The sequence below is a fragment of the Octopus sinensis genome, linkage group LG19 (assembly GCF_006345805.1).
Source record: "Octopus sinensis linkage group LG19, ASM634580v1, whole genome shotgun sequence".
Taxonomy (NCBI): Eukaryota; Metazoa; Mollusca; class Cephalopoda; order Octopoda; family Octopodidae; genus Octopus; species Octopus sinensis.
The window spans coordinates 29,485,735-29,499,638 of NC_043015.1; the positions used below are offsets into that span (position 1 = coordinate 29,485,735).

The 13,904-nt window shown below is 37.1% G+C and overlaps 1 protein-coding gene across 2 annotated transcripts in view; it reads right to left on the reverse strand.

The window, feature by feature from the left end:
* Positions 1-3,506: 3,506 nt before the first annotated feature.
* The window catches only part of LOC115222384, a 40,414-nt gene continuing 30,016 nt past the window's right edge, over positions 3,507-13,904 (reverse strand). The window contains exons 2-6 of one of the 2 annotated variants that reach the window (XM_036511243.1): positions 9,249-9,674; positions 8,501-8,957; positions 7,652-7,819; positions 6,256-6,434; positions 3,507-3,727 (exon numbers count right to left, since the gene is read on the reverse strand). In XM_036511243.1, the coding sequence (XP_036367136.1) occupies positions 3,542-3,727; positions 6,256-6,434; positions 7,652-7,819; positions 8,501-8,957; positions 9,249-9,656 (1,398 nt within the window). In that variant the 5' untranslated portion in view covers positions 9,657-9,674 and the 3' untranslated portion in view covers positions 3,507-3,541. The remainder of the gene's footprint in view (positions 3,728-6,255; positions 6,435-7,651; positions 7,820-8,500; positions 8,958-9,248; positions 9,675-13,904) is intronic. The other variant, XM_036511244.1, reaches the window with a different exon arrangement.

Genomic DNA, 13,904 nt, shown 5'->3' on the forward strand with positions numbered 1-13,904 from the left:
ACTTTGCCACATACTGAACTCATTCTTTAAGTATTAGAAATAGTTTTAAAAAAAATTTTTTTTGGCTGCTATTTCTAATGAGTTCAGTATGTGGCAAAGTAATTTATTTTACTAAGCCCTTTTATATAATATATATATATATATATATATATATATCACCGTGATCACCATGACTGACCAGGCCATCAGATGTTGCTGCACATATATATATATATATATATATATATACACATATATATACAAACATACACCTGCACACCTGTACAAACAGGTGCAGATTTATAGGGACTCAAAGAGGGCAATTATCCTGGGCACCTTTATTCTTATATAAATTATTACTTTAAAGGGTGCAAGAACATATTAAACGTTTTTAGGGATGCGAAGCATAAAAAAGGTTGGGGACCACTGAACTATATGTATATATATATATATATATATACAAAATAAGAAAATGGAGAAATACACCTTAAACAATAATCAACTATCAGATAATACCCATTCACATAATTTATTAACCAACTACATATGAACATCAAGTTCAAACATAATAGTACAGAACAAAACAGTGCACATCAATGAGTAATATGATACAATAAGTATAATATGTATAAATAAATATAAATAAATATAAATATAAATATAAACTGTATCTTACAGCTGTTTCAGCCATGTAGATATGAGTATCTCATTATGCTCATATTAGCCAGGTGTGATAAGTTAGTATGTGGTTATAAATGAGACACTTACGTAAGTGTCTCATTTATAACCACACTAGCAGTATCACCCGGCGTTGCTCGGGTTTGTTTCGATCCTTTAGAATTGGAAATTTTTAAAAGTAAAAATTTTGCATTATGTAGCTTGTCATTCTCTTTAAGGGAACATTTTTCTGGTTGAAATACACCGAAAAATGGTGACACAGCAGTCAAAAAATCGTAAAAAATAGGGATTTTCATAGAAAAAAAAGCACCTTTTTGATGTAAATAATTTTTGGTGTTAACATGGTCCGATTTGAATTTTTTCTTCTACAAAAGGAAGAGCAAGCCTTCTTCTATTATACTCTCAATTTTGGTCAACTAGCGCCGCCGGGTCTCGGAGGAGATAGTGTTAGTTGAAGGCTACCAAACCTGCCATACACAGACAACTTCAGCTTTATATATATAGAGAGATTATGATGATGTATACCATATTGCTAACGTTGGAGTCGTAGTATTTGGCTGACTAGCCTCGCTTGTTTGTTGCTTCCACCTGCTATCACTTATTTCCAGGTGCGATGGCAGAAGATTGACAAGGTAGCATGTTTTTCTGAGTTAAGTCAGCTATGTATTTCTTATCTTGCCAACTTCAAATTGTTTACATTGGCACCTTGGTTACTCTGAAGATAATGTCGTACGAAGATATTTTTTTTTTCAAACTTTGCTAGAACTGCAAAGGATTAGAAACTAAGATGTATGTCAAGTCGAGTTATTCAATTGGGCAGATTAGTTCATGAGAGTGTTCTGTTACTGAGCAACTAACAACCGTTTGTTTTGCATAGTAACGAATTTTTGTTGCAACACCTATTCAACAACAATGGTTGTGTGCATAATGGTTAATGCAGAACAAAATAAATAAATTATTTTGAATTCAATCCTTCGGCAAAAAAACCCAGTTACTATCCATCCGTCCGTCCGTCCGTCCATCCATCCACCCACCCAACTACCCATCCATCCATCCATCCATAAATAAATAGAATAAATAAATATATACATATACATACATACATACATACATACATACATACATACATGCATGTATGTATGTATACATACATGGTGGTTGTCTACTCCTTATGCACCATCTGTACCTACACCTTAGAACCATCATGGCATCTGATGTGTTTTTTTAAACCACACAATATTTTGAAAGGACACCCATATAGATTGCATATCCGATTTGGACCACCAAGAACTGCAGTTAAATTCTGATCTTTGTGGATCGTAAAATGTCTTTTGAGGTCTCCGTTAGATTTGCAGACCTGTTAGATTTGGCATACATTGCATTGAATTTTCCATTTTCATTTATACATACGTACATACATACATACATACATCATCATCATCATCATCATCGTTTAGCGTCCATTTTCCATGCTAGCATGGATTGGACGGTTCTACTGGGGTCTGTGAAGCCAGAAGGCTTCATCAGGCCCAGTCAAATCTGGCAGTGTTTCTACGGCTGGATGCCCTTCCTAACGCCAACCACTCCGTGAGTGTAGTGGGTGCTTTTTACGTGCCACCCGCACAGGTGCCAGACAGAGCTGGCAAACGGCCATGAACGGATGGTGCTTTTTATGTGCCCCCGGCACGAGGGCCAGGCGAGGCTGGCAACGGACACGAAACGGGGCGGTGCTGGCATACATACATACATAAATACATATATACATAAATACATACATACATACATACATACATATTACTGTTTATGCAATATGATTGGCCTGAATGTTACAGTGGGTTTCGTGCTGAATATTGCCACTAGACAACAGTGACAATTCTTTAAAATGCTGGTCAGAAGCGCATAGCCTCCTCTTTAGCGCTCGAGGCACATAGACCATAGATTTACTCGGCGGTAGCAAACGGGTGCAATGAAATTTTGGAAAAAATAGGGTTTTTTTTTTGTGGGGTTTGAAGAACTAATACAAAATCAAAATCAGGAGGAAGAAGGAAGTGTTATTCTATATGGATTGGTATTAGCCAAGGGTGAGGTGAGTAGTTTGTCTACGTATTGTTCGTATTGTTCTTTAGTTCAAAAAGGGACATGATCATGTCGACTAACGAGTTTGCGTTCATAATTTCATTTCCGAGTTCAGGAAAGCATCAAGAACGTGTGAATGTTTTATAATGATCCTATTCTCCGCCAAACAAAGTCTGCAGCACCTACATGTACGTAAGTTTATATCTATACTAGCAGTATCGCCCGGCATTGCTCGGGTTTGTAAGGGAAATAACTATATAAGCATTTTTAGAGAGTTACTTCCCTTATATAATAGCAAAAAAATGCATTTAAAATGGAAAAAAAAATGATGGTAAATTTTTTTTTTAATCGTAGACTCATCGTAGACATGCGCTAATACCCAGAAGGGCTCAATATAAATCACGACTATAAGAAACTGCACCGCAAAATGTGGGAGTAGTTAGGAATCTAAATCGTAGGAGACAGACACACAACTTCACTTTTATATATAAAGATATTAACTTATAACACCTGGCTAATATGAGCATAATGATGGGTTTAGTCAAACAAATCAAGGCTAGTATTTTTCAAGACTTGTACTTATTCTACCGGTCTATTTTGCTGAATGTAAACAAACCTCACCTGTTGTCAAGTGGTGACAAGGAGACAAACATAAAGGCAAGCCGATGTGCACATGCACACATGTATATACATGCATACATGTATATACATGCACAACAAGCTACCGCAGAGTTTCTGCAGATGAAATAATTAAAGAAATAACAATAAATGTATGATAAAATAGATTTATTTCTTTTTGCCCAACATTTTATAAAACCCTAACTTCCTCAGTAGAATTAATTCTAAAACCAACTTGTCCATCAAAAAAATGATGAATCTCAGGTTCCAAGATACAAATATATTTCCCAACTTTCAGTTGGTCCCAGGAAAAATACGGATAAGGATCTGATTCTTGGTGATAGAATATTAGACTACATATGCCACCTTCAATATCCTGCAAAAAGAAGAAAAGTTTATTATTCATCATCATCATCGTTTAACGTCCGCTTTCCATGCTAGCATGGGTTGGACAGTTCAACTGGAGTCTGGGAAGCCCGAAGGCTGCACCAGGCCAGTCTGATCTGGCAGTGTTTCTACAGCTGGATGCCCTTCCTAATGCCAACCACTCCGTGAGTGTAGTGGGTGCTTTTTATGTGCCACCAACACAGGTGCCAGACGAGGCTGGTGAACGGCCACGCTCCGATGGTGTTTTTACGTGCCACCTGCACAGAGGCCAGGTGAGGCTGGCACAGCCACGATCGGATGGTGTTTGTTACGTGCCACCAGCACGGTGGCCAGTCGATGTGGTGCTGGCTACGGCCACGTTCGGAAGGTTCTCTTATGTGCCACCGGCACTGGTACCACAAACTACAAATTCCATTGATGTGGATCGATTTCAATTTTGATTTGATTCTTTGATTTTGATTTTGATTAATGAAAATTGAAGTCGTCGGCTAACAAAATCTTTAGCACACCAGACAAAATCAAAAGTACCATTTCTTCTTTCTCTTTACATTCTGAGTTCAAATTACACTAAAGTCAATACTGTTTCCATCTTTTAGGGGGTAAATCAAGTACTACAGTCAATGTACTAGTTGACTTACCTTCAAAACTTCTGGCCTTGTGCCAAAATTTGAAATTATTATAAAATGAAAATATGCGTGTAACTACATTCACACATCTTTTTCTCTTCATGTGTAATACCTACAGGCATCAGTGATCATAGACATTAGATTAAAATCTGGGCTTTGTGGTAAGTAGCTTGCTAACCAACCACATGGTTCCGGGTTCAGTCCCACTGCGTGGCATCTTGGGCAAGTGTCTCCTGCTATAGCCCCGGCCCGACCAATGCCTTGTGAGTGGATTTGGTAGATGGAAACTGAAAGAAGCCTGTCGTATATATGCATATATATATATGTATGTGTGTGTGTTTGTGTGTCTGTGTTTGTTCCCCTAGCATTGCTTGACAACCGATGCTGGTGTGTTTACGTCCCCGTCACTTAGCGGTTCAGCAAAAAGAGACCGATAGAATAAGTACTGGGCTTACAAAAAGAATAAGTCCCGGGGTCGAGTTCCTCGAGTAAAGGCGGTGCTCCAGCATGGCCGCAGTCAAATGACTGAAACAAGTAAAAGAGTAAAAGAGTAAAGAGTATTCATAATTTTTCTTGAGAAAGATACAACAGTGAATTCCTGTTGTTTTGCCAATTAAATCACAGTTCACTCTGCTCATCTCCTTCTCTCCCAAGCTAACCCTTGAAGTGTAAGACCCTTTTAATCCTTAAACATTCGGGGTGGTTTACATGACATCAGGGTATGTCCACACTCAGTGTCCAATCAAGTAGCCCAAATGTTGGTATGAGTACTGGCACTGCAAACACATTTTGGACCACTGTTTTACTGAATGTGGAGAGTTCTGAGGTCCAAATTTTTAAATTTTATTACATAATTTTACAAGTGTTTTGTAGATATTCTATAAGAACTTTACTGCTTTATCATTATTATATAAATATGTGTAACAATACATAGCAACAGTATTACTATACTGATACTGCAAAAATATTAACTCATCAAGTTTATGTATAAAATCCATTTGCTGGATGAACTTGCATCTCAAGAATATATCCCCTTTGTCCAAGATATTCTTATCATTTCAACTGCATATCATAGTTAAAACCCAAATAGAATTTATGTATTCCACTGAATTTAGGTAAATAATCCTTCAAACAGGCGGTTTGTAGCGACGCCTGTTGGGTTCGGCTGCTCTGCACTGATAAGGGGCAAATACCTTGAAACTAGTCTGCAGATGCCTGACCAGCAAGGGGAAGCGGCTGACCACCACTGTTCGAAGGTTATAATGGACACAGGTCCATGTGTCACATAGCTAGCTAGAGGTGATGGCCTCTTGGAGCTAATCAACGGCAGCATTCATCCTATACTTCTGGACTGCCATATTAGCTTGGCGATAACTATTAATATCCAGTACCACTGCCGTAGTCTCCTTTAGAGAGACTTAGAAATTTTAATATTTCTATTTTTGAAAACCAGTGGATGTATTCCACTGAATTTAGGTATATAATACTTCAAACAGACGGTTAGTAGCGACACCTGCTGGGTTCAGCTGCTCTGCATTTATAAGGGGCAAATATCCTGAAACTAGTCTGCAGATGCCTGACCAGCAAGGGGAAGCAGCTGACCTCCCCTGTTCAAAGGTTATAATGGACACAGGTCCGTGTGTCACATAGCTAGCTAGAGGTGATGGCCTCTTGGAGCTAATCAACGGCAGCATTTGTCCTATATTTGTGGACTGCCATATTAGCTTATATATAATTATATATATATATGCATAGACACATATGCATACACTTGTGTATCATGCCTACCACTGCAGCTGTTAAATATGTTACCCTCACTCAGTAGGGGCTGTTATTTGCTTGTATACATAACCATACTTAGAGAAATAATGAAGGGAGAGAATATACTTACTTGGACGAAAAAAGAAGGCCTAAAGATGTGGAATCCTTCTTTTAAAATGTAAGTAACAAGAAGTTTATTTCTTTCGAAACGATAAGCCGGATGTCCTACTAAAACCTCAAAAAACCTTGTAGTTTTATAATGGTAGGGAAATCTCCTTTCTGCTTCATGCACAGCTTTCTGGAAATTATCTAAAATAAAGTTTAGAAATTGAAATTATATGACAGAAAGAAAGAATATAGGCGCAAGAGTGGCTGTGGTAAGTAGCTTGTCTACCAACCACATGGTTCCAGGTTCAGTCCCACTGCGGAGCACCTTGGGCAAGTGTCTTCTACTATAGCCTCGGGCCGACCAAAGCCTTGTGAGTGGATTTGGTAGATGGAAACTGAAAGAAGCCCGTCGGATCTATGTATATATATATATATATATATATGTGTGTGTGTGTTTGTCCCCCTAGCATTGCTTGACAACCGATGCTGGTGTGTTTACGTCCCCGTTACTTAGCAGTTCGGCAAAAGAGACCGATAGAATAAGTACTGGGCTTACAAAAGAATAAGTCTCGGGGTCAAGTTGCTTGATTAAAGGTGGTGCTCCAGCATGGCCGCAGTCAAATGACTGAAACAAGTAAAAGAGTAAAGAGTAATAAATTATGCTAGAAAATGACTGTAGATATAAGCAATTCTCTTTCAGATTTAGTATCTAAATAGACAGGTGCAGGTGTGGCTGTGTGGTTAAGGTGTTTTCTTTGGAATCAAGTGGTCTTGGGTTCTGTTTGTTGCACTGCACGGCATAAAGGACAAATATCTTCTACTATTACCTCAGACTGAAAGGGTGGACAGAATATGATGGAAGCTTACTATATATGTGTGTATGTACACATGGAAGAGACTGTAGCAGCACAAGCAGTCAGTGCCATATTGGATAAGATCTCAAGGCAGCCATTGCCACCTCTGAGACTGGAGCGAGACCTCACGTGCATCCATTTGCCATGCGCGAGATCACAACCAGGCTCGTGATGGCAAACTGTATATAAGGGCAAAACAGAAACAGATTCAGTCCTTTTCTTTCTACCTCTTAGCAGCAGCGCTTGCTGAGCGCACTCCATTGGCTGGGCCTGTCTGTATGCTGTACCTCCAGAGGCAATGTACCTGCACTAACGGAGCTACTACACAACGCACACAGCTAAAGATGGTTGCTGAGAGCAGCACACTTCACCTATCCTGTGAAACCGGTAAATAAAACCAGTTGTAAATTGCATTTGTACTTGAAGTCATCTCTCTTCACCTGCCGGAGCCTGAACCACACAAAGAACAAAAAGAGATAATGAAGGAAGGCGATATTCTCCCGATATCATAAACCTTGTCATCCATTATAAGACCAACCGAGGCTTTAAAAACTTAGAACTTACCTATGAGTCTTGAAGATTCGGTATTTGCATTGTTAGAAGATATACACAATTTCTTGTGAAGAGGCCATGCAGATCTTTGACAAGATTTTGAGCAATATCTTGCATTCAAGCATTGACTACATCTCTTTAACTGTTCGTAAAAATTACCACAACTGTCACATATTCCACCTTTGTAATTGAATTATTAAATACATGTAAAGAAAAGAAATATATCAACATATAAATTGTATTTAAAAAAGCTGATTTAAAAACAGGAAAACAAAGACAAAATATTTACATAGAAAATGAAGTGAGGCTACATATTTCGCACAGCCTACTCGGCATCACTAAGTCGACAGTGACTTATTTGGCATCAGGTATTTCACTGTTTTCACTTGTGCAAACACACTATCTTTAAGAAGGATGAAAGGTAAAGTCGACCTTGGCGGAATCTGTACTCAGAACGTTGCGATGGATGAAATACCGCCAAGCATTTTGTCCAGCATGCTAACGATTCTGTCAGCTCACTGAGGGGAGTGATAAATGGCTATGGATAGGGAGTAGAGGTGACTCAGTGCATGGTAAACAAGGGAAAGGGCATGATCAGTATCCAACAATGAATATAAGTTTGGGGGAAGGTGAAGGGAGTAAAAGGGGGTCGAGCAGAAGAAGGTGATAAGCGGATTTCAAAAACAAGGGAGCGGGTGGAGAGCAGCATTGTAAGAAATAGGGAGAGCAGCATTGTAAGAAATGATGTGAAGTATGGGAGAGAGAGAGAGAGTGGGGTGGGATCAGTGACAAGGATGGAAATCAAAGGCATATGCTTTAAAAATCTCCAAATATTCAAAAGAAATCGGAAAAGCCAATTACCAATATTTTTGCCACTAGTTCTTGCATCACTTTCCTCCCCATTTTTTACTGTTCCAGTCTTCTTAATATCCTCTTTGCTCTTCACCTCGACTCTCTTTTTCTGACTGGCTTTCTTCTCGCTGTCTCTTCCACCATCTTTGCCCTTATAGTCCATATTTCCAGTGTTTCCCTTGCTAGCCTTTGTGTCACTATCCTTTTTGTTGTTGTCAACTCTGTCATCTGTCTTACAAGTGGCTCCGTCATTTTCTATATTGACATTGTTGACATTCTTACGCTTTTTTCTTCTATTTCTTTTCTTTTTATTCTTATTGCCTACCTTGCTGTCCACCTCACAACCATCCCCATCATCTACGCTCACACTGTTCTCCTTTACTGGGTCCTTTTTGATAATTCCCTCCTTGCTATACTCATGGCCACTCCCCTTCTCATACTTCACCTTAGTATTCATTTCTGGAGCCTTACAATTGCTTTTAGCATTTCCCTTGCTAGCCTTTGTGTCACTATCCTTTCTGTTGATGTCAACTCTTTCGTCTGTCTTACAAGTGGCTCTGTCATTCTCTATATTGACACTGTTGACATTCTTAAGCTTTTTATTCTTATTGCCTACCTTGCTGTCCACCTCACAACCATCCCCATCATTTACACTCACACTGTTCTCCTTCACTGGATCCTTTTTGATAATTCCCTCCTTGCTATACTCATGGCCACTCCTCTTCTCATATGTCATCTCAGCATTCATTTCTAGAGCCTTACAATTGCTTTTATGTGATGGCCAATCATATTTCTGGCAGTCAATTGAACAGTAGTAAGTTGTTTTGCACTTAGAACATTTCCATAAAGGAATATTAGTTCTAAAACATGTTTGACAAAAATTTTCTGTTTCACCATTGGAACTGTCTTTTAAACACTCTTTTTTACTATCTGTTTTTTCATTATTTGATTTTTTTCTATTATTGGGACATGATACTTCTGATTCAGTCAATGGATTTATTTGATTCCGTGTAGTTTGAGGAGTAAAACACACTCTGCTGTGTTCTTTTTTGTGCTTTCTTTCACAATTTTTGGAACAATAGGAAACAACTTTGCACTGAGAACATTGATAAAGAGAAGCTTTCACCTGACCACAATTTTGGCAACAATCTTCAATTTTAACCATTTTGAATTTAATGTAAATCTGAAATATCAGAAACAGAAAAAAAGAAGGAATAATATTTTATAATTTAACAATTTCTAGCCAATCTGTTTTAAAATAAGCAGAAAAGAAAATTTACTGTGATGGTTAAGATTAAAAGATATAAAACAACCAGCTACATTTATAGGAAGCGATATTTTTGTCTGATGGAATGAAATCACTATCTAATGTGCAATAGTATTTATGTCATCCATTTTTTTTGCTCAAACATCTGGATGTTATTTGGTTGGCTTGATGAACATATTTCATCACCTTCATCCCTGTTCTTCAGATGGTGTTTCTGATTTAAACCAGGTACACCTAAAAAGTTTAGGAGTGAGTTAAATAATTTCTCTGCTGAAAATCTTTAAATCTTGCTGAGGTCTTTTCCCCGCTTTCTCTGATGTTATAATCTCTGCCATTTAGACACAATTCTATATTTAAATTTGGTTTTAATATATCAATATCTGGGCAAGTGGGAAGAAAATTAGAAAAAAGTTGAGTAAAAGTGATAAAATTTTACTTTCTTTTTATATATAAAATAGAATTTGATCAAAGGTTACACAATCTAACTTATCAGAGATTACATGATCTAATCAATTAGAAGTTAGACAACGTAATGTAATCTCATATAAGCTGTAGAAAATCTAACAAAAGTCTTTTTTTATATATGTTAATTTAAACTGTTTAAGCTTTGATTACAATAACTAAGTGGTACCCAGCTTAATTGATAACTTACTTTCACAAAAATAAATATTATATCACAGAGTGAAAGAAAGAAAATCATGTATTACTCTGACGAAAAACCTTTTCCAGTGAAATATATTACAAGTTAGAAAACATTAGCCTTTGTCCAAGCAAGCAAGGAAGACAACTCAAAGCATTTCTGCTTATAAGGCATCGTCAGTGGAAGTATTGTGTTGGCTATTAATTGCTGCCGTCATAGTAATTAGCTTACTATATATTTTTATCTTTTCACTTTTTACTTGCCTCAGTCATTGGACTGTAGCCATGCTGAGGACTGCCCCAAAGTTTTTTTTTTAGACCCTGTACTTATTCAATTGGTTATTTGGTTAAAGTTACACGGGACATGAAAAAAAACAACACCAGCTAACAAACACAAAAACACACACACATAGGTATATAAATACATATCATCATCATCATCATCATCATCGTTTAACGTCTGTTCTCCATGCTAGCATGGGTTGGACGGTTCGACCGGGGATCTGGGAAGCCAGAAGGCTGCACCAAGCTCCGGACTTATCTGGCAACGTTTCTACAGCTGTATGCCCTTCCTAACGCCAACCACTCCGTGAGTGTAGTGGGTGCTTTTTACATGCCACCTGCACAGGTGCCAGGGGAGTCCGGCATTGGCCACGCTCGGATGGTGCTTTTAACATGCCAAGGCGGCGCTGGTATCGGCCACGTTCGGATGGTGCTTTTTATGTGCCACCGGCACAGAAGCCAGTTGAGGCGGCGCTGGCAACAGTTAATCCAAACATGAAAACACAAAGAGAAAACATAACAACGCGAGGACGTGGAACAAGTATAGTGTTATTGGACGCTCAGGAAAGGAAAGAAAGAAGGAGGATTCAACGTTTCGAGCGGAGCTCTTTGTCAGAAACATAGGAAAAAGACTGATCCAAGGAAGGGAAGACGGAGGAAAAAAATCGCCAAAGGTACACACGAGGTATATATATATATATATATATATATATATATATATATATATATATATATACATACACATACATACATATATACATATATCTCTTATTATAAAAGGCAGATTTTATCTGCCTCCCTTTGTAACTTATAGAAATCTACAATATAGGATTTCTTCAATTACAATTTACCTAGCATTTTTAAGAGTAGAATGCATCGGGTCATGCCAGGTCCAGTTTTTAAAATTTAAACTCCAATTAAGCAAAATTTACAGAAAACTCACATTCTGGTGTGTATGTCAAATGCTTTTCTTAATGTGGTTTACACCACACGCACACGCACACACACAGTGTGCAACGAATAAAATGAAAGTAAATAGCGACAGAGTGATTTGAGGAAGACTAAACTGAAAGTATTTAAACCACTACTCAAAAAATAAAAAAACACAGCAAACAGAAACAAATAAATACATAACGATTTACTCCTCACACAATTTCTTCAATTAGAGTTTACCTAAGATTTTTCAAAGTACTCCATTCGGTCATGCCATAATATATTTCTTTCAATTTCACCCCCAATTAAGACAAAATTCGAGAAAACTTAATATTTTAACATTTCACTCCGAAAGCATTGATGTACATGTGTGCGTGCGTGAGTGTGTGTGTGTGTGTGTGTGTGTGTGCGTGTTTGATGGGTTGTGCGACACAGAAAGTGTGGTGTGTAAGTGAAGTGCTTTTGTTAGTGTGTGTAAAGAGACAGACAGAGTGAAAGACAGAAATAACTGAACTTTTTTTATTCACTTTTTGTAGTGAGTGACTGAGAGAGAAAAGAGAGAGAGAGGTTATGTATGTATATATGTATGTATGGCTTCAGTGACACACACACACACAAAAACACATACCTACGTACACCTAAAGCACGCACACACACACACACAAGCGGAGCGCGAACTTCAAAATTTTGGTAGTATTAATTTGCGAGCGTACTTCTAAGCGCGCGTAATTGAAAGTTTTCACTATGATATCATCACGTGCGAAAAAATTCGAAGGGTTTTGAACAATTGAGATACAGATGTCACGCCTGTATTGAAACCATTGCTAAGCTGCCATAATTGCTTAATTAAGACTTTGTTTAAATTGAAAGGGGCAAATATGTGACGAGGTTGAAAAAAAATACCCCAGAAAAAAAAATGTACTGCTGGTATTTATATAATTCACTACTATTTTGCTACAATGTCATGAAAAAGAAAAAATTTAGGTATGTAAATCGAATTCGCCACCCCCTTTTCCCCGTTCGTGTTTGTGTAAAAAAAATTATTATTTAAGTTTTAAAAATTATTTACTTTGTTCAAAAATATAATATTAATTAATTTTCAAGAATTATTTAATTTTATTCTGTAAAATAGTAATTAATTCATTTATCTGTAAATCCGCGAGGTTGTTACTCAGGCACCTAGAATGGTAACCTTCAACTAACACTATCTCCTCCGAGACCCTGCGGCGCAAGTTGACCAAAATTGAGAGTATGGTAGAAGAAGGGTTGCTCTTCCTTCCGTAGAACATAAAATTCAAATCGATAAACATACATATATATACATACATACATATATATACATACATACATATATATATATATATACGTTTATATATATATATATATATATACACAAACATACATATATATACATACATACATATATATATATATATACAACAATTGAGGGTAAAATTAATTAATCAATTTCACCAAGTGTTCAGTATGTAAAAGGACCATTTAAGGCGAATTCAAAATATTATATTATATAATTAGGGCTTAGTAAAATAAATTACTTTGCCACATAATTATGACCCTAGTATCGATCTATTGCATTTCAATCTGTTTTAGGGTTAGGGTTAGGGTTAGGGGTGGGGCGAAGGGTATCTTTTTTTTCTTCATAAATGTAAATAAACCCAATCTGTTTCTTAAACGAGGGACATATTCATACGGCACAGAATGTTTTCACCCCAAATGGACGTCATTGATTGGTTGAAATTGCAGAAATTGAAGAAAAAACAACAACAAATATCTTACAAACTAGAATTTTCTCAATAAAACCAAGAGAAAAAGATGTTTTATAAACACATTCTACCAGTATACGAAGTTTAAAAGTGTTTAGTCAAGTGGAAATAATTTTAAAAAACTGCCGGTCAAACCGAAATGATCCTTTTTTTTTTTTTTAATTCTAGGCGATCTTTCGTTACAAGAACACTACAAAGCACGTGTGTTTATTTACATTTGTGAAGATAATCGTCGATTTCCATAAAAAGTTTTTTATCTGTTTACATATGGGGTTGGGGGCTAAATGGGATCGTTTGATGGCCTGAATCGGAAGATTTGATGTTTGTGTGTGAGAGAGAGAGAGAGAGTTTGTATGTGTGTGTGCGTGTGTTTGATGGGGTGTGCGAGACACACACACACACACACACACGGAACGTCAACTTCTACATTAGACAAAAAAAAAATTAAAACAATATCTATGAATTTGATCATAAAATAGCTAACAAACACAAAGCACTTACACATACA